We start from the raw sequence: 18672 nt of genomic DNA on the forward strand, positions 1-18672 counted from the left end.
CCTGCCGCCCGCGCCCCGCCGGCCCTGGGAGGGCCCCCGCGCCCCGCCCGCCCGCCCCGGGAACACCCACGGGCCGGGCAAGGTCCCGCCGCGGCCGCCCGGAGCCAGGGCCCAGCCGGAGGGCGCCCGGAGGAGCCAGGTACGTGGGGGCTGCGCTCGCCCGCGGCGGCCGGGCCCCGGGGCCTCCCGGCGGCTGCGCCCGCGGCCGCTCAAGGGCAGCGCGGGGGCGGTGGGTCCCGCCGTGGGGCCGCCCTGCCCCGGGCCGGCGGGCAGCCGGGGCCCGGGCTCTGAACCGGGGCGGGAGGAACGGCTGACTGCTGACAGGAGCTTCCAGAGTGGAAATCTCTTGGAGTATTAAAAAGTAGTTCAGGAAGGCCGGCAGCCTCGTCAAGGGAAGAGCCTGCTTTGTTTTCCAGATACCACGGGGTTTTTCTTATTAGTAGTATCCTGCCCACATCCTGCTAACGTGGGAATTACCGGGTCGCAGCCGATGCCAGCCGAACCCGTGGTTCACGGGGACCCCGTGGGACGGGGGGGCCGGCCTGGGGCGCAGGGGCCAGGCACGTTAACACACACCTGTGGGATACTCCAGCAGTAACTTTTCATAAAATATCAGGAACAGACTGGTTAAACGACAATAGTTATGTTTTAAAACACATCAGAAAACCCGCATTTTGAGCTCTTAAACGTGCCCTAAATTTTCATTGTCTGTATTATTGCAATGGGGACAAGGCAGCACCTAAATATTCACACAACCCCTGTACAGGTACAACACCTTGGCCAACCCGCTGCAAGTGCCGGAGGCACACCCAGCACACCCTCGCCCAGCACCCACTGGAAGGTCCCAGCGCCCAGCAAGCCCCGGCCCGTGCTAGAGCCACGCAGCTTCCAGGATGGCTCTGCTGGAGACCAGCAAGTCCTCACTGGGCTCAGTCCTCGGCAGCATGAATCCTGACCTTGCCAGCGAGAGGCAAACGGCCTCCTTCAGCGTGGAAAAGCTCACGGTCTGGCTGGATGGCGGTGCGGAGCACACTCGGATTCGGAGGGCGGTGGGTGAGTGAGCCTCATGAGGCCCCTGGCTGTCCCGCTACTTGTGCTCCTCCTTTGCAGCATGGTGCGCTTTGCGCTGCTGGGTATTTGCTTATCACCCATCTCTTTAAAAAAGTGGGAGTGTGGAGATGGAGTTCCCTGTTAGTGTCAATCAACACAGCTCCTCTGCAGCCACCCCACCCCCCCCAGCTATCTGAAGCTTTTCCCCTTTCCTGCTCCCATGCCCAGTATCTCTGGCAAGTCTGGATAAACTGGAATACAAGGACTGAGGGTTGCACAGGCGAGCGAGCACCTCTGTGGGAGGGGGCTGCGCATGGGGGCTAGCGCTGCTGCTCGGCAATGCATGCCAGGCGTGAACTGCAGCCAGTGACCCTCCTGGGCAGGCTCATTCAGGTGGGGAATTCCTTGCATAGGTTGGCTTAGCCAGGCTGAACTGCTCTCACTTACAGTGGGTATCCCAAATTAGGACTGTGTGCTCAAAGGAACAGAGGGAAAAAGAATATCCTCTTTTGTCTCTGTAACTACATCCGTATTATACTCTTTATCAAATGAAAGCAGCACAGGCCACTGGGCTTTGCACACTTCACGGTGCAACTGGAGTTCAGTATAACTTTAAGTAATTGGACTTGGACTCAAGGTTTCAAGGCAGAAAGGGAGCAGCAGGAGTGTTCAGGCTGACAAAACGAGCAAGCCCAAGAGTTGCTTCACAGTTCTGCAAAGGGCTGGTAAAGTCCCGAGCGGGACACCCAGCAGCTCCAGCTGTTAGCCACCCTCTGCACAAAATCCAGCTAACCTCAGCTCTTGCTGCTGTCAGGGCACTGAAACAGCAATTAGAGACAGAAGGATCTATGGCATTTTCTGCCTGAGGCACGCAGTCATCTCCGACAGCCTGACCAGGGACGGTGCCTTACCCTGCAGGGTCACCATTTCCACTCGACAGACCCCTCTCCCAGGCCCACTTGGCTCCCTTCCCCTCCTCCTTCCCCAAACTTGCTGCTTTTCCGACTTCGGCCTGACAGCCATCAGAGCCAGCACCATCAAAATAAAACTTGTCTGCAGTCATCCTAAAAAGCCACAGCATCACTGTTCACAACCCCAGTCCTGCCCGCTCCTCCCCAGTGGGGCTCGAGGCACTGCCTGCACCTCCCCAGGCCCAGGAGAACCAACTCTTCTGTGTTATTTTGCAGTCGAAGCTATTGAATCTGACCCCGTATTTAGCAGAGAAAACCAGTATTTCCAGACCCAGAATGAGAGGTACGAAGCAGCAGTCAGAAAGGCTGTTCATCTCCAGAAAAAGATGCACGAGATGGGATGGACTGAGAATGGACCTGAATTTAAGTACATTTACAGGTGATTTTTATTAATCTTTTTAATGTACAACTGTTTTTTTGTTAGAAGTTGTGTATTTCAAGAAGAATCAGCTTTAGCAAAGGCTGGGAGAGGCCAACAGTTGACAGATAAGGTTTTGATACAAACGTGCTGCAGGTTTTTACTTTAGCAGCACACTCGGGAAAAGGGAAAATGATGATACATGGCAGGGAACTTCTCAAAGAGCAGCACATGGGTACAGCGTGATAGATCACAGCAGTTCACATCCCCAGTGTGATATTTCCACTTCAGCACGCTCCTTACTTGTGCTACAGCTCTCAGAGCACCCATCAGACATTTTAAAATGTATAAGCAGAATTGGAAGTAATGCTGTTTCAGTTACATTACTGACTTCCACATTAAATTAAAGACATTTTCTCTATCTAGAAAACCCATACTGTATTAAAAAAAAAAACCAAAAAACAACAAACCAACACCCTAGTTTGTAGGTAAATTGAATAACGTATTTCTCACAATCCTTTCCTTAAAAAAATTTCTTAGCACTTTGCATGGGGTTGAGGTCCACATTTTAATTGCTTGCCCCTCCTTCTTTCCCCCTTTGCTAAATCAATTACTGGCTTGCTGTTGCCGTTTGGTGGGGTTCCATACCCAGTAAGAAGGCGCAAGTTCAAAAGTGTCACTCAAAAGGGCAATACCTGCACAAATCACTGCTGACACTCAAAGTAACTTCCGAATATTTCTTGGAATCATAGAACCATAGCACAGTACGGGTTGGAAGGGACCTTTAAAGGTAATAATAGTCCAAGCACCCTGCAATGAGCAGGGACATCTTCAACTAGACCGTGTTGCTCAAAGCCCTGTTCAACCTGACCTTGAACATTTCCAGGGATGGGGCATCTACCACCTGTGGTGGTTTAACCCCAGCCAGAAATGATGTACCAGGCAGCTGCTCGCTCACTCCCCCTCCTGCCCCCCACCGAGGGATGGGGAGGAGGATCAGAAAGGAATGTGAACTATAGGGTTGAGATAAGAACAATTTAATAATTAAAATAAAATAGGAGGGGGGAAAATAATAATAACAATTATAATGAAAAGGAGGGAGAAGGGGAGAGAAATAAAATCCAAAGGGAAGGGAGAAAAAAAAAAAATAAGTGATGCACAATACAGCTGCTCACCCCCGCTGACCGGTGCCCAGCTAGTCCACGAGCAGTGATCAGCGGGCCCTGGCCAATTCTCCCCCCCAGTTTATATGCTCAGTATAATGTCCTATGGTATGGAATATCCCTCTGGCTAGTTCAGGTCAGCTGTCCTGGCTGTGTCCCCTTCCCAGTTTCCCGTGCCCCTCCAGCCCTCTCGCTGGCAGGGCCTGAGAAACTGAAAAGCCCTTGACTCAGTATGAACATTACCCAGCAACAACCAAAACCATCAGTGTCCTATCAACACTGTTCTCACACCAAATCCAAAACACAGCCCTGCACCAGCTACTAAGAAGAAATTTATCCCAGCTGAAGCCAGGACACCTCCTCTCTGGGCAACCTGTTCCAGTGTTTCACCACCCTCATTGTAAAAAAATTCCTCCTTATATCTAGTCTAAGTCTACCCTCTTAATTTAAAACCATTACCCCTTGTCCTATTGCAACAGGCCCTGCTAAAAGCTTTGTCCCCATCCTACGAAAGATTATTTTTAATAATCTTTTAAGGTAGGGAGGTGGGGGGGTTTTAGCTCAGCCTCAAAATGTGACTGAAGTAATCGGGAAAGAAATCCTGTGAAGTAAAATAAAGATACAAAGGGCTCACGAGCTATCAGAGCCACAGGAGCTTTGGAGCTGGGCTGTGTTTTTAGGAGCTCAGCATCTGTTACTCAGAACAGATAATTCCTCCAAAAGCAAGTGAAATAATGAGCTAGCAACACTTCAGAAAACTGCTACAAAAGAAGGAACAAAAGCAGCTTGGAAGAGCACTTTTCCTGCAATACCGTGTTGATGCTGGATGTTGGGCAAGGTATGACAATGCAGAAATCAAAGGGCAGCAGGTGGTACTGTCTGGTGATCGACACCGTGTCACTGCCTCATTCATCACATCCCTGGAATTTCATCCATATAAAAATACCCCTTGTGCCTTCTCTGCAGAGCACTGTCAGGAGATGTCGCCTTTCTCCTTCACCGTGTCTTCATGAGAAGCATTTCAGTGCTGGGCTCCGACAAACAGATCACCAAATGGATTCCTCTCGCCACCGAGTATCGGCTCATTGGAAGCTACGCCCAGACTGAACTGGGGCATGGTAAGGCTGCAAAGAAAACGCGGCATTTCCACAGGACAAAAGGCTTCAATTACCCCAGATTCTTGGGGGATTTCAGGTCGAGCTGTCCCTGCTTCAGTGGGGCAGGGGTGGCTGTGGGGGTAAATGCCACTTGCGTGTTAGAGGTTGATGTCCTCTGTGTTCCTCTGCAAGCTGGCGAAACCAAAGCCAGTGCATCTCCAATGTGGAAAAAATAACAGAGTGAGCATGAAAGCTCATGGTTAGACAACAGGCACTCACCATCGGTGGAGGGGATCAGCCAACCAGCTTGCCCAAGCTGGTGGTTGTCACCATGAACCAGGCAGCTTGCCCAAGCTGGTGGTTGTCACCATGAACCAGGCAGCTTGCCCGAGTACCATGTGGCTCAAGAGATCTTTGCAGGAGATGGTGTGGGGTTGCTGGGAGCATTGTGCCACGGTTCTCATCAGGAGGGTAAACCACAAAACCCTGGTAATACCCACAGCAGCCTCCAGGGATCCTCCACTCTTTCCATCCTTGTGATACACCAGGAATTCTTCTTGTTTGTTTTTGCTTTTTTTTCTTAAGGAACGTACCTTCAAGGTTTAGAAACAACAGCGGTCTTTGATACCACTACGCAGGAGTTTATACTGAACACACCGAAGATCTCTGCCATGAAGTGGTGGCCTGGAGACAGTAAGTATCACACAAAACATTTTGTTTTTTCTCATTTGCTTCCTTCAGTTACTTGGTCTGCCTGGTCAAGCTCTGTGTTTGGGGGCCAGGTGCTAGCAGAGGACTTCAGTAAGGGATGCACATATTGGGAGGCAAGTGAGACCAAAGGGGTTTGTACAAGTTCAAAGGCCAGAAGGGAGCCACCACCACCTATCAAAAGCCCTTGGGTGGCAGGGCTGGAGAACTTCGCTCAGGGAAACTCCTGCTGCTGCAGCAGTCTATCTTCTCTTCTTTGTAAATAAGAGGCAGACAACCAAAAACTGCAGGGAGGTCATCAGCATAAAGGATTCAAGTCATCAGCCAGTCTCGACATAAAGAATTCATGTGAAATTCATGGCTCCCTTCAGGAAGGTATTTCACAGAAAATAACTGGAGTTACTCGAACAGCTACAGCACTTCCCACTCTCTCAGCACAGTATGAACTTTAACTATTTATTTTTTCTCATCTGCTGATGCAAACTGTTTATCCAAGCCTCACGGGCAGCAGCAGAGGCAGGAGGATAACACAACATCTGAGAGCCAAGAGCAGGCTCAGGGCACAGATGCAGGTGATTTCCAGCTTCCAGCAACTGTGGATCACACCTATGCTGACCCATATATTAGGAAGACCTAACACGCAATGAGCGCTGCTGTTAACTGTGAAAACCTTGTCTTAAGGGAATGGGGCTGTTTTTCTTCTTGCAGTGGGAAGGTCAGCAACCCACACAGTGGTCTTTGCTCAGCTGTATGTCCACGGGAAGTGCTACGGCGTGCATCCCTTCATTGTGCAGATACGCAGCCTTCAGGACCATTCACTCTGTCCAGGTAAATGACCCCAGACACTGCAGCACTGTGCTCTGCTTATTTTGTTCTTAAATGTTTTCTAAAACATTGAGCCCAGGGAGAGTTGTAACTGCCAAAACCAAAGACAGATACCCAAGGCACAGTTATCATTAACCCCAATTTTTCACCTAAAGGAAGCTTTAATGTATCCTCAGGCATATCCAGACCAAACCTTCTTCTTAACCAGAAGCCTGGGCTGCTCTAACCACCTCTGCCTTAACACCTCAGTTCTGATCCTGGCCAACATCGATAACAGATGGATCACGGAAACAAACTACCACAAGGCATTCAAATGCCTGTTTCATCCCTCAAGCAAGATCGCCCATGCTGGAAAGAGGCAGAGCTGAACGTGCCCTTCCTTTGAGATCCCCAGCCTGACCCAAAATGGGGAGAAAAAAGTTCAAGTAGAAGTAAGCAGGCTATATTTTCTTCTACTGCAGGCATAATTGCAGGAGACATCGGTCCCAAAATGAGTTTTGAGCACATTGACAACGGCTACCTCATGCTGCAGAATGTGCGCATCCCCAGGGAGAACATGCTGAACAAGTTTTGCGAGGTATGTGTGGACTCACATCATGGACTCGCCTGCGAGACTCTCACAAGTCTCTGCAGTTTACCAAGGGCAGGTTACCTGAATCCTAAATGAAACTCCATGTCAGGAATTCCATGTTCAGAGGTTAGGGTTCACAGGGCAGGCAGAACCTATCTGAGCCAGAAGCAGTAAAAGTTTCGTCTTTTCAAACGGCTATGTTTCATCCGTCACACAGAAAAATATTTAAGTTTGCATCCATTGAAGGATTTTGATGTCCGTTTTATTCTATGCATACAGATTACACAACAATCCTAGTACTGTGTATTGAAGAAAGCGGCACCTAACATCCTCTCTCTGCTCTAGGTTCAACCAGATGGCACCTATGTAAGACAGGGGTCACAGAAGATTAACTATTTCACAATGACTACAGTGCGCATTTCCCTGATTGCAGATGAAGTTATAATACCTCTAATGAAAGCTTGCACCATCGCCATCCGATACTCCGTGGTTCGCCGGCAGTCCAAGTTAAAGCCTGGGTAATGCCACTCAGGTCCACAGTGGTGGGAAGGGGACAGTACACCACGTTCCCCACACCAGTCTGTATTTCAGCTTTTCATCTTATCTTTCAGCACATCACTGGCTTATGTCCTGGCCCAGATAGGGTATTACAAACATGCTTCCCCATTATTTACATTGAACGAGCTTCAGTCAAAGTACAGCAGAATGTTTACTGTTCCTTCTAAGATACATTTCAGAGTTGGAATAGTTCAGCAGTTCACACAGGCAACTTAATTTTCTTATAACTAGCCCACCCATGGTAATCCCGTAACTCAGCAGAATCCAGACAAAGCAGACAAGTTGCCGAATTCTTAGCCTGTAGCACCCTATGAGTGGGTGCGACATTAGAATACCTTCCAACACCCACAATTCCAGTAGCCACACTGTGACACTGAATTTTATTAGTCTGGTAAGAATCCCTGTAATTTTTATATAGATATTTTCATTTGAATGGATTTCAAAAATTTCCACTTCAGTCTTCTTTCAAAAGCAAGCAGAGCCTAATGAGATCGTGGTTTGGTTCAAACGCAAACCAAACACAAGAGCACAGCATGCTGAACTGCTGCAATAACCAGTTCCATCATTTGAAGTCCTGCATGTACTAACCACAGCAAAAGTGGCAAAGAACATCCACAAAAAGCGCAGAAAGCTTAAAATAATTTATAGACTTCAATATGTCCAGGAAAACCTATGTACACCCAGGGCCACAAAGAATCAGTTTGAAAAGCAAAAGTTTTTCAGGGTGCAGTGCCACCACCTCCCTTCGAGCACCTAACAACTTGCTGTCCTTGAAGGTTTCATCCTCCTCCTCTCCCGCAGTCCCTGTTCCCCTTCCGTACCGACTGCACGCACAGAGCCTTTTCTACTGTTAGGCTGGTTCACCAACACAGCAGGAAAAAAAAAACCCCACACTTTTTTTCCTAGTCAGACTTGTTTCTCTAACAGCCTTAGCAAGCTGGGCAGATTTGCCGCCACGACATCAGCTCAGTCCCATTCACACACTGCTGCTTGGTAGTGAAAAATGCCATTTTTCATTATGCAGTAGGTAAACTAACAGTAGCTACGCCTGTCTCCACACTTTCCCTACTTCATCAGCTGTCTTCCAACAGGGAAGAAGAAGCAAAAATCCTTGACTACCAGACTCAGCAAGAGAAATTGCTGCCCCCATTGGCAGCAGCCTATGCCTTTCATTTCATCAACGACTACCTGCAGGAGCTATTCAACAAGGCGTACAGCGAGATCCAGAACAAGAACTTTGACACACTGCCAGAGGTGAGCTGCAGCAGGATTAGCTCGTACAGCATTTCTCACCTCTCAGTATCAAAGTATTTTAGCAAACTGGACAAGCATTCCTCTTACCCCTAGGTAACTGGAGAAAGAGGAAACACTGAGATCAAGCTGTGTGTCCTAGGTCCAGAACCAGTGAACAACAGCATTTGCCTCACCGCCCCAAATTTTCTGTTTTGGGGAACTATTGCAGAGTGAAAAGTCCTTGAAAAGCATGTCTGTTTGGTAAAAGCCTTGTTCCAAGTACCTGGTGGCACAAAGCGTTATTTCACAACTTCATCTATGAATGCACATGCAAATACGCACTTCTGAGCCAAAACCAAAAATGTTACTTTTAGATAGAACATAAGATTTTGCAACTGGAAGCCTGAAATGAAAACACTCTGAACAAGGGTGGCCAAAGCCACTGCTGGTTGAGAGAAACCAAAAATGCATAAACTGACCACAGCGTGCCCAGCATGAGGGTGTGCAGCATCCCAGGCAGAAACTGAAGGTCAAGCTCAGGGAGCTGGGTGCTGCACCAACAAGCAAAGGAGGATCTGACAGGGATTTCATGCCCAGAAATGGCACAAAATTTAAAAAGGAAACTTGATCTGAGGATTACTTTAGAACACTTCCACTATTAACACCCTGCATTTTTTTAATATATATTTATTTAATTAATTTTTTCCCCCCCAAACAGCTCCATGCATTTTCTTCAGGCTTTAAAGCCTTGGTTACTCAGTATTGCACTTCAGCAGTGGACATCTGCCTCCGGGCCTGCGGGGGACATGGGTACTCCTTGCTGAGCGGACTCCCTTCCTTGTATACTAAAATAGTTGCCTCTTGTATTTATGAAGGGGAGAACACCATTTTGCTCCTGCAAACTGCCAGGTAACAATTCAAATGTGTTCACCTAAAAGCCTGCCCTCTCATTTATTCAACCTCTACCACTTCTTCTCCAAAACCAGTAAAACCAGCTACTCCTTTCTCACAGCACCTTCTAAAAATACAGCTCAGGACATAAACTATTCACGTCTTCTGTCTAACAGGCATGGAGGTGCATGGGAATCGGATTATCTCTCTATTTTTGTTTTTGGGACATATGCAGGTGCTGTTCTGCATAACCTCATTTTCCTCTTTGCCTAGTAGGGCAGCAAAAGCATTGCTATACAAGTTTTGCAGTTTATTTTTTGTTAAGCAACCAATGTAACACAATAGCATTACTTTGTGTGCGAGGTTGATTCAGAGAAGGCAAAGTTGTTGGACACAAAGCGGATGAGTCATGCTCCAAGAACACCACTCTCCTCCAAACAAACAGACTGCTGATTATCCAGAGTAGAAGAAATACAGAAGAAAGAAACCACAGCTGCTTGAACTTTTAATAACGCGTGGTTTTACTAGAAGGAGAAAACCAGTACACTTCCCAGGGACAGAGGTGCTACCACATAGCTCTGCTTGTGTGCAGACACTTCTGCATTCGTTATTGCCTCTTCTTGCAAGATAAATAGCAAGGTCAAGAGGTGTCAAAAAACATAAGCGCATGGGGAATGCTCCTTGGACACATGTTTAGCTCCAAGAAAGGGTCTTAGGTTTGTTAACACAACGTGACTGTGTGTTGGAGACCACAGAGGGTAAGACCAAAGCAGCATTAAGACTCAGGCTGCAAAGTTGATATGTATATGATGACTGTGCTGCTGAGACTGCCAATAGCCACAGCAAGTTTCTTCCTAAAAATTCATCACTACAGATTGCTGTACCCTTAAATACAGTAGACAGGCTACCCCTGAGACCCATCACAGATTAGGTTATCGCAAATAACATGCTAAACAAAAGGTCATTACTTGTTTGGGTCCAGTTCTGGACCACTGATGGGGTGGGTCACACCTTGCTGCTCCACACCCAAGCCCGCTTTACTGTTTGTATGACCATTTGCTGCGTGGGGATCACAACCATGCCCGGCTCTGATTCTTACCCTCTTCCCAGGTTCCTGGTTAAATGCTTCAAGGCAGCCAACACTGGCCAGCCTGTTCCGCCATCTGTCACTTACCTGGCTGCAGTGAAACCCGAGAAGTGTCCAGCCAAGAACAAGTTGGATTTTCTCTGTCCAGATATTTACACTAAGGCCTATCAACACATGGCAGTCAGGTCAGTACGGAGGACGGGGGACAGGGTTTCTCTCTTTGACATCAGAAATGTGTTAGGAGTTCACCTTCTTCCTTGCTTTGAAGGGAGGTAAAATAACACAAGTTACACAAGAATTGACACCATCTGCTCCTGAAAGAGAAGACTCACACAGGATTAACAGCCACATCAAATGTTCAATACGAAGCTTTCACATTTAGAACATCAGAAGTTTTTAAGCCATGTGCTACCAAACAACTATAATCCACGGAGCTGATTCTATCCTGAGCTGATGGCACTAAAGTAAATTCCAGACCACATCACCGAGTTGCCATCCAGTAAAACCTTCTGGCAACTGTATCCTGTGCAGTTCTATGAAGTTAAAATCTCACATACCTGTGAAACTGATGTTTGTTTTCAATTACCACAGCAAACATAGAGCCTCTCATTCTGCCCATAGCCTTTCAACTACACATTCAGCTACTCAACACAATAGTATCATGAGCGTTCTCATGAGTATTGCATGCACAGTCATGGGCCATATAGGCATCATCTCTAAAAACCAGGTAAATGGATAGGACAACCCTGCTGTCATTCAAATCAGTGTAAAAACAGAGCCAGCGCCATTCTTCCAAAAGCTTCAGTCTCAATGGGAGCAGGGATTTGGCTACCTGTGTAGAAAAGTAGAAACATAATGTAACATCAGTCCAATATTATCACCACTTTATTTTGTTTTGCAAACTCTCCTTACACACACCCAACCCAAGAAGAACTCAGCAGACCCCCTAGTAAACTACTCTGGAAGCTGAGAAGGTAGAAATCCTTCAGTCCAGGGTGGTCTGGGTGCTTCTCCCAGTTTGTACTTAGATTTTGCATAATCTAAAGTTTACTCATACTGAGTGTGGATAACTTCAAATGTCAGAAATGCCATTTTTGCCATTTGATCACACACGAGTATGAAATGACTGCATGTGGGCTACTGTATTCATACACAATATGCTTTTATAATTTTCCAGACTTGTAAGCAGCACAGCAGCTAAACTACAGGACTTGGTTCAGTCTGGAGTCAAAAAGCACGACGCATGGAACCAGTGCACAGTGCAGCTCGCGCAGGCTGCGAAGGTTAGCAAAATTTATCTGTTTATTTGATGCCTGTCTTTATGATACAATATGCAACAGAAACAGCATGATTAGCTTGAAGTCTCAGTGCTGTTTTTGTTTTCTGTTAGTATCTAAGGGACACCACAAAGACCAGGGCACCACTGTGGTCTGCATGCTGGGAAAATCGTAGTAAGAAACAACTCCTGATCTGAAGAATTTGCCATCTGACTAGGCCAGTTGGAAAAAAGACTAAAGGGAGTAGAAATGAAAGGGAGGGGGAAAAAAACCAAACCCAATTAAAAAAAAGCCATGCACTGTTACGGTGCCACTACTGGCAGAATCAGACCTCCCATACCCTGCAACAAGAATCCACCATCTCCAGCTAACGCTCATCTTTTTATAAGAACGCAGTGTTTCTGGCTCCCAGAAGAAAGCCTCCCAAAGCCTACTGAAAGCTGGTGGAGGAGTCACAGCAAAGGTGAAGCATGCCTGGTTTTCCTTACATGTACCACTTACAAGGAAAGCTAACTGCAGGGAAAACAACAAAAAGCAGTGATAAGTGCAATGTTAATTACTACTGAAAGAAAAATCAAATTGAAGTCAAGTTAGTAAGATTCAAAACCAATTTCCAGTTCACATGGATTAGACAGGCAACCAGCATGCCTTCAGCTGAAGCGGGATCAGGACAGCAGCATCTGTTCCACAAAACAAGGGTTAGTTAGTACAGAACTAAGCTGAAAAGAAAGCAAGAGGGGAGAAGAGCCCTAAATTTAAATGAAAACCAAAACCACTGATACTTTAGAATCTCCAATTAGTATGCAATTAAGTGCAATTCCTCTACAATTATGGTGAAGGTCTTCCTTCCTTCCTTCCTTCCTGAGCCGAGGAAAGGAAAATTTTAAACAGATCCATGGGTTACTTTAACATTCATTCAATTTTTAATGAAAAACATCTTGCTGTAATCTACTGTTCAGCCAGAGCCAATCCAAATTGAAATGGACTTAGCAAGAAGCCCCTGACAAAGAAAAAGGAACCCTACCTAACTGTGGTGATACCATCTTGGTGGTTTCATAGTAGGGTATAGCCCCCTTGTAGTCAGTAAATTAGACAAAGTCCTTGACAAGTCAAATTCTTTCTCAGCAACAGCAGAGATCCTTCCAAAACCATTGGAAGCACTAATCCACTCATATTAGTAAGCATGATCATAATCCTTCCAAACAAGAACTCACTGAGTAAGGGAGCAAAGACCTGATCTCAGCAGCAGCATTTTTTTGTGGTCACCTGTCTGCTTTGCGTCACCCCCATTTTCAATTACACAGATTCAGTGGAAGCAGCAAGTATTCAATACTGTAAGCTTGAAAAAAGAGCAGAAAAACTGTGTAACTGCCTCAAAACTAAAGAAAACCACCTATAAAGTGACTTTGTAAAATTACTTTCCTAGTAAATTGTTTAAATGTAAATGTATTTTTAGCGGAATGAAAATGAAGCAAAATTTCAGATTACCTCTAGAGAAGGCTGACTAGTGCTTCTTGCACACAAACCCGAAGAAGCCATTCCCTTCTCCTCCCACTCATGGCTGAGGTCTCCAGACTGAAGAGCAGGGGAGACCACATGTTAGAGGACGAGCTGGAATAGAGCTCGCTCTAAGAAGTGAGAAGGAGAACCTAGACACCGGACTAGTCGGAAAGAAACTATTTCTGAAGATCCTAACACATGCAGAGGGCTGGGTGTAGTATTGTCAGTAGTGACTGTGCTGCTGTTCTTTAGGAAATGGGATCTGGGCCCCCAAAGTTTCTTACATACTTCAGGAAGAGTCACCCAAGCCCTTGAGTTTCCCCCATAACATTAAAACCTTGATAGCCTGCTGCTTTCTTGGGGCACTTCTGTATTTACTTCATATTCCACACCTTCCCCGGAGACTCACCCACACGACTGGCACAGCAGCGATATGAGCTGACGCCTGCCAGCTCTCAGCCGAGCAGCTCAGGCACTGGGTACGGCTTTGCTGCAGACTCCACAAGGATTCATTGCTTGAGCAGACACCCAGCTTCTCAGGCAGGTTCTGCAGTCCACGCTGGCCTCCACCACCGCTTGACCATGCCAGCAAGGAAGAGCTGCAGTGCAGGTGTGCCATGCTTACACCCACAGCTGGCAGGAGAACTAGGGGAGCGAACTCATGCAGATACCTACACCACCAGCCACCCACAGCAATGTCAGCATGACAGGAGTCACCCCCACAAACAGGTGGAGTCAGCCTGCTTCATTTGCTGTGGACCTCAGCTAGTACTCCTGTAACGTGGCAGTTAAGAGACTCTACTAGTGGCTGACCCAGAAATTATCAGTTTACTTAAACCCACAAAAGCGAGAGGTAAGTTTTGTCGTCCTTCTGTTCTGGATGCTTTCAGAGCTGAAGCCCTACAGACACCGAGCCCAATATGACATGAGCCCAAGGTCTTCAGTGGAAGAGTTTTCTCCTGTTGATGTGTAACAAAGATTCACTTGCTATGTGTCAACACAAGCGCATTCCAGTGGTTTCCATCACACAAACTCTTTGGGGTATTCACCAGAAATATTTAGAATTAAGTACTACCATGATTTCTGAAGCGGTTTTCTGGAGTTTACAAATACCACAGCGATGAATATTTACAACCCCAATTCTTCTCTACTGTTGCTGCAAGGCATGAATGCAAAAGGCCTGGCCAACCAGCATACAAAGAATACAGACTGGAAGAGTGCCATGGAAATGAAAAGGTTTTATATTCTTTGCAAGAACGTTTGAGTCACTTAGCCTACTAAAAGTGTTTTGAGGTGCTTTCACTGTTGATTGTGTTTGTTTTCCAGGCTCACTGCCACTACATCACAGTGAAAAACTTTGTAGAAACCGTGGAAAAACTTGAGACCAAGGCTGGCATCCAGAAGATTATGAAACATCTTTGTGACCTCTTTGCATTACACGGGATCTTCTCAAACGCAGGACTCTTCTTGCATGACGGATACATATCTGGAGCTCAAATGGACATGGTCACAGCATCATACCTGGACCTCCTGGCTGTTGTTCGGTGAGCAGCTGCTCTAGCATGAGAGGAAATACACAGCTATTCAGTTTGTCCCTGTGAAAGATATAAAATGGTGCTGCTGTACCGATGGCAACATTTCCAAAGCCAATTCACCTCATTCAGTTTTTGTTTTCGTTGGCTGCCAGCACTCGAAATTGATTGAAACATCTACACAGAGCTTGTTCTCACAGCAAAACAGACCTAAGTGTCCAGCTCCTCTGCAATCTCTAAATTAAAGTTCTGTAACATGAAATCTTAAATTATAGATCAAGAAATCCTGAACACTCTACCACTTGCTGTAGCGCAAAAGCAGGATAATATGTAGTCAGAGCAGCACTGGCAGGAGGCAGCCACAGCAACCGATCATATGCTGCAAAACCTGCTTAAGCCACAGCTAATACAGCCTACACTGTTGCCATGGCTGAGTTGCAACTGGTACCCAAACAATCCTGCCTACAGCTAGTTCAGATGCATCTGCTTGAGACCAGTTATGCCTATGTGAATTCTGAGATATGCTAAGGTTTTAACTCACCACAACACTCATTAAGGCCTTTTGACGAAGGGTTCATCTTCCACTGATCAGTGCTGTTTGTTAAGATTAATTTATGGTGCAAAGTAGTGAGTTGCAACTGTACGTAAAATTCTACTTAAGCTACCTTAGAAAGGTAAAAAAATAAGAATACACCATAACTGAGAGCTGAACAGGACTGAGCCGAACAGCAAGCATTTTCAGAACTGATCACAGAATTCAAGGTTAAGCAATAAGCTTAACATGATGTTTTCAAAAACCTAACCCACTGTTGTCTCTGGAATTCATTGCCACTTCTCTGTGTTAGTCCATGCCTTGTTAACAGGCTTCAAGAATGGAGTGGGTGTTTACTGGGTAATTAAAAGTCAGTTATTTACAATTAGTAGAAAGGATACAAACACTTCCCAGTCTGTAGCAAAAACCCATCCTTTCCCAAACGCCCAAGCAGCCCTTTCCTAAAAGGAACTGGAAGATGCAAACCACTTTGCATCCCTGTACCTCAGGGATGACTGACAGCCAGCATGACTTCCTACACCCAGGAAAATGGGAAAACAAGGAAAAAGAAACCATCTCTTGCTCAGAAGATGCTGTCATTACATACTTGTCCTTACACTCTAGCTATCTGTTGCTGACTGCTGCCAAATTGGCCCCTGGGCTAAATAAATGAGCCGTTTGTGTCTGTAAGAACAAAGCAACCCTGAACAGCAGCGAGTAGAACACCTCGACACCCCTTGATGAGGTAATAGAAATACTTTAGAGTAGATGAAGGCTGGAGATCAGCAAAGCACATCAATCTAGTAGCAACCTTATTCCATTTTGTAAGACAAACACATACAGCGTAAGAAAAAAGGAAAAAAAAAAACCACAGCAAAGGCCAAAAGAACTGGCAGTGTCTGCTGAGAAAACATCTGACATGAGACTGAGTCCTAAATTAGGGAATTAGGGATGGAGCCCAGGTGGTTACAAGACCCCGCGAATATACCCATTCAACAGCACAGACAACTCAGGGCATTAGTAGACACACCTCTGAGGAATCGAAACAAGCAGGATTTTCCCTACAGCACAGGCAAGAGGGAAGACTGGCACAGGCTTTTTAGGCTGAAGAACCTGGACAACTGACTTTCAAGTTTACCTTTGACTTATTTGCCGCCCTTACAAAGCAATACTCACTTCAGTAATACAAATGTCATTTATCTGCTCCATAGGAAGGATGCCGTTCCACTAGTGGACGCTTTTGATTTCACAGATAAGAGCTTGAATTCTGCGCTTGGCAGTTACGACGGACAAGTTTACCAACGGCTTTACGAGTGGGCTCAGAAGTCACCGACCAACAAGCAGGTATGGATGCTGGACTACAGCCAGGCAACTTCTGCATTAACCAGAGCAGAAATTGTTTGCTTTTCTTTTAATAAAAGCAATTCAGATAAAAGCAAGTAGAATAAGAGCTTTTAATTCTTAGTATCTCAGTCTGAACAATCACCTGTGATACTCCAGTTATGCCACCTGTAATCTTAACTCAGGCATTTAACCTCCCAGCCCCCAGAGTACTAGAGCTTGTACCAGGGAGCTGGACGGTCACCTGCCACCAATGTGGTTTTAGTTTTTAAACTTATATCACTGAGGTTACATTGTACAAAACAAGGTAACACAAAAGTCTGTTTACATACTTTACAATTATGGAACAACACTGGGTGGCTGCAAGAGCCCCTAAATGCAGGGTATTTTCCAAGAACTGGTACTTTTACTAGTGCAATACTTAAATTTTTCTTAACAGTATGTTTAACCAGAAAGCGTATAAATGTTAAACAAGGCAATTTCATCCCTCATGGTCTTCAGCACTTTACTTTCATTTAATTCGTCCATATTGTGGAGTAATGTAAAATTCTGCATGATGTAAATAACTACTGCTGTGTCTGAAAACTCATTTTGCCTTAAGTGAGATTTTTACTGTAGTAATCAGCAACCCTTTGAAACTACAGCTGAACACAAAATTCGCCTTCAGCAAACATTCAAGTTGAAGCATATTTTTTGAAGTTAAATAGTATGCTGTCCCATTTGGGATGAGTGTTATGTATTGGTTATAAAGGACAGCACATGCTATAGGGAAAGAGATCTTACACATGGCAGAAGTAGCCAGTGGTTTGGTTTTGTTGTGTTTTGTGGGGCTTTTTTAAACAGCCTAGCTTTCTGTATTTCAGAGATCATTCTTAAGAAAAAAATTGGTGTTTGCCTTCTTCATTACTATTAATTCCCTTCCACATTCTCTTTCTGAATAGATGAGCCCAGCCTACGAGAGGTATTTGAAGCCACTTCTCCACAACACGCTATCAAAATTATGAAGATCACGATCTAAGTGAACACCGCACATTTCCTCCTGTTCTTTGTGCAGCAGTAGATTTATGAAGCATCAGTAGTTACTAATCAAAATTAATAATCAGTTACTACTTGCAGTTGCAACAAGTGTGAAACAAGATGCTTAGCCAGTCATTTGCATTTAATCAGACAGAAGCCAAAGCTGAGTGGTACCCACTGCTATGAGGCAATCTACTTGAAAATCACCTAGGGTTTGCCTTTTTCTAACCAGAAGTGTCCCAGTAGCATCAAAACTATGCCATCTGGCTTTCTTATTCTTTTTTCTAAATCCACTATATGACAATTAAGGAAAAAAAATCCAAACCACATTATGAGCTCCCCTTCAGTGAGTTTACAATTACAGTGTGTGAAACTGTACAGTGCCTTCAAAAAAAAAAAAAAAAACAAACCCAGAAACCCAAACTTTACGAAAAAAATCAAAATTTGTATTACAAAGTACATCTGTTTGGACAATTAAAATAGTTGTTACATTGCTCAGCAGTGGAGTACTCCTGGCTAATGAAGATTCCGAGAAAGCTGATGCCAGCTCCTGCCTGCAGAATTTACTTCCCCATTAATAGTCGCTCATACTGTCTTTCTATAAATCTCAGGCTCCAATAAAGTGTATTATTTGGAATACTGCTTCTCTAATTATTATACTTTGTAATTACAGAAAGGGCAGGCTAATCCAGGCCAGTCATTAATTTGCTAGTAAATGAAGTGTTGCAAAGAACATCTTGTGATTATAGTTCAATGCCAGTTAACACAGATATTTCTTACCAAGTGTTGCAGGAAAGAAACAACCACGTTTCCTGAGCTCCATCAGTTCAGCTTTTCTTTCCCTCCTTAAAGGAAGAATAAAGCTCTTACTGCCTCTTACTACAAAAGTCAAAAACCCTGTAATGTATGAAGAGGGGGAGAGAAAACATGACAGAGAAATACACCCAGGGTGGGCCTTTTG

General features: G+C 45.4%; 1 protein-coding gene across 1 annotated transcript; it reads left to right on the forward strand.

Moving 5' to 3' along the window:
• On the forward strand, positions 1-18348 carry ACOX2 (acyl-CoA oxidase 2). The gene is made up of 15 exons (XM_055804520.1): positions 1-139; positions 767-1053; positions 2238-2400; positions 4509-4660; positions 5225-5332; positions 6056-6175; positions 6634-6749; positions 7089-7261; positions 8393-8555; positions 9253-9443; positions 10536-10697; positions 11690-11795; positions 14616-14833; positions 16565-16697; positions 17636-18348. Exons 2-15 carry the CDS (start codon positions 894-896, stop codon positions 17696-17698), a joined length of 2028 nt encoding a protein of 675 aa, XP_055660495.1. The 5' UTR covers positions 1-139; positions 767-893; the 3' UTR covers positions 17699-18348.
• Positions 18349-18672: the final 324 nt, after the last annotated feature.

The sequence above is a fragment of the Falco peregrinus genome, chromosome 5, assembly GCF_023634155.1.
Source record: "Falco peregrinus isolate bFalPer1 chromosome 5, bFalPer1.pri, whole genome shotgun sequence".
Classification (NCBI taxonomy): Eukaryota; Metazoa; Chordata; class Aves; order Falconiformes; family Falconidae; genus Falco; species Falco peregrinus.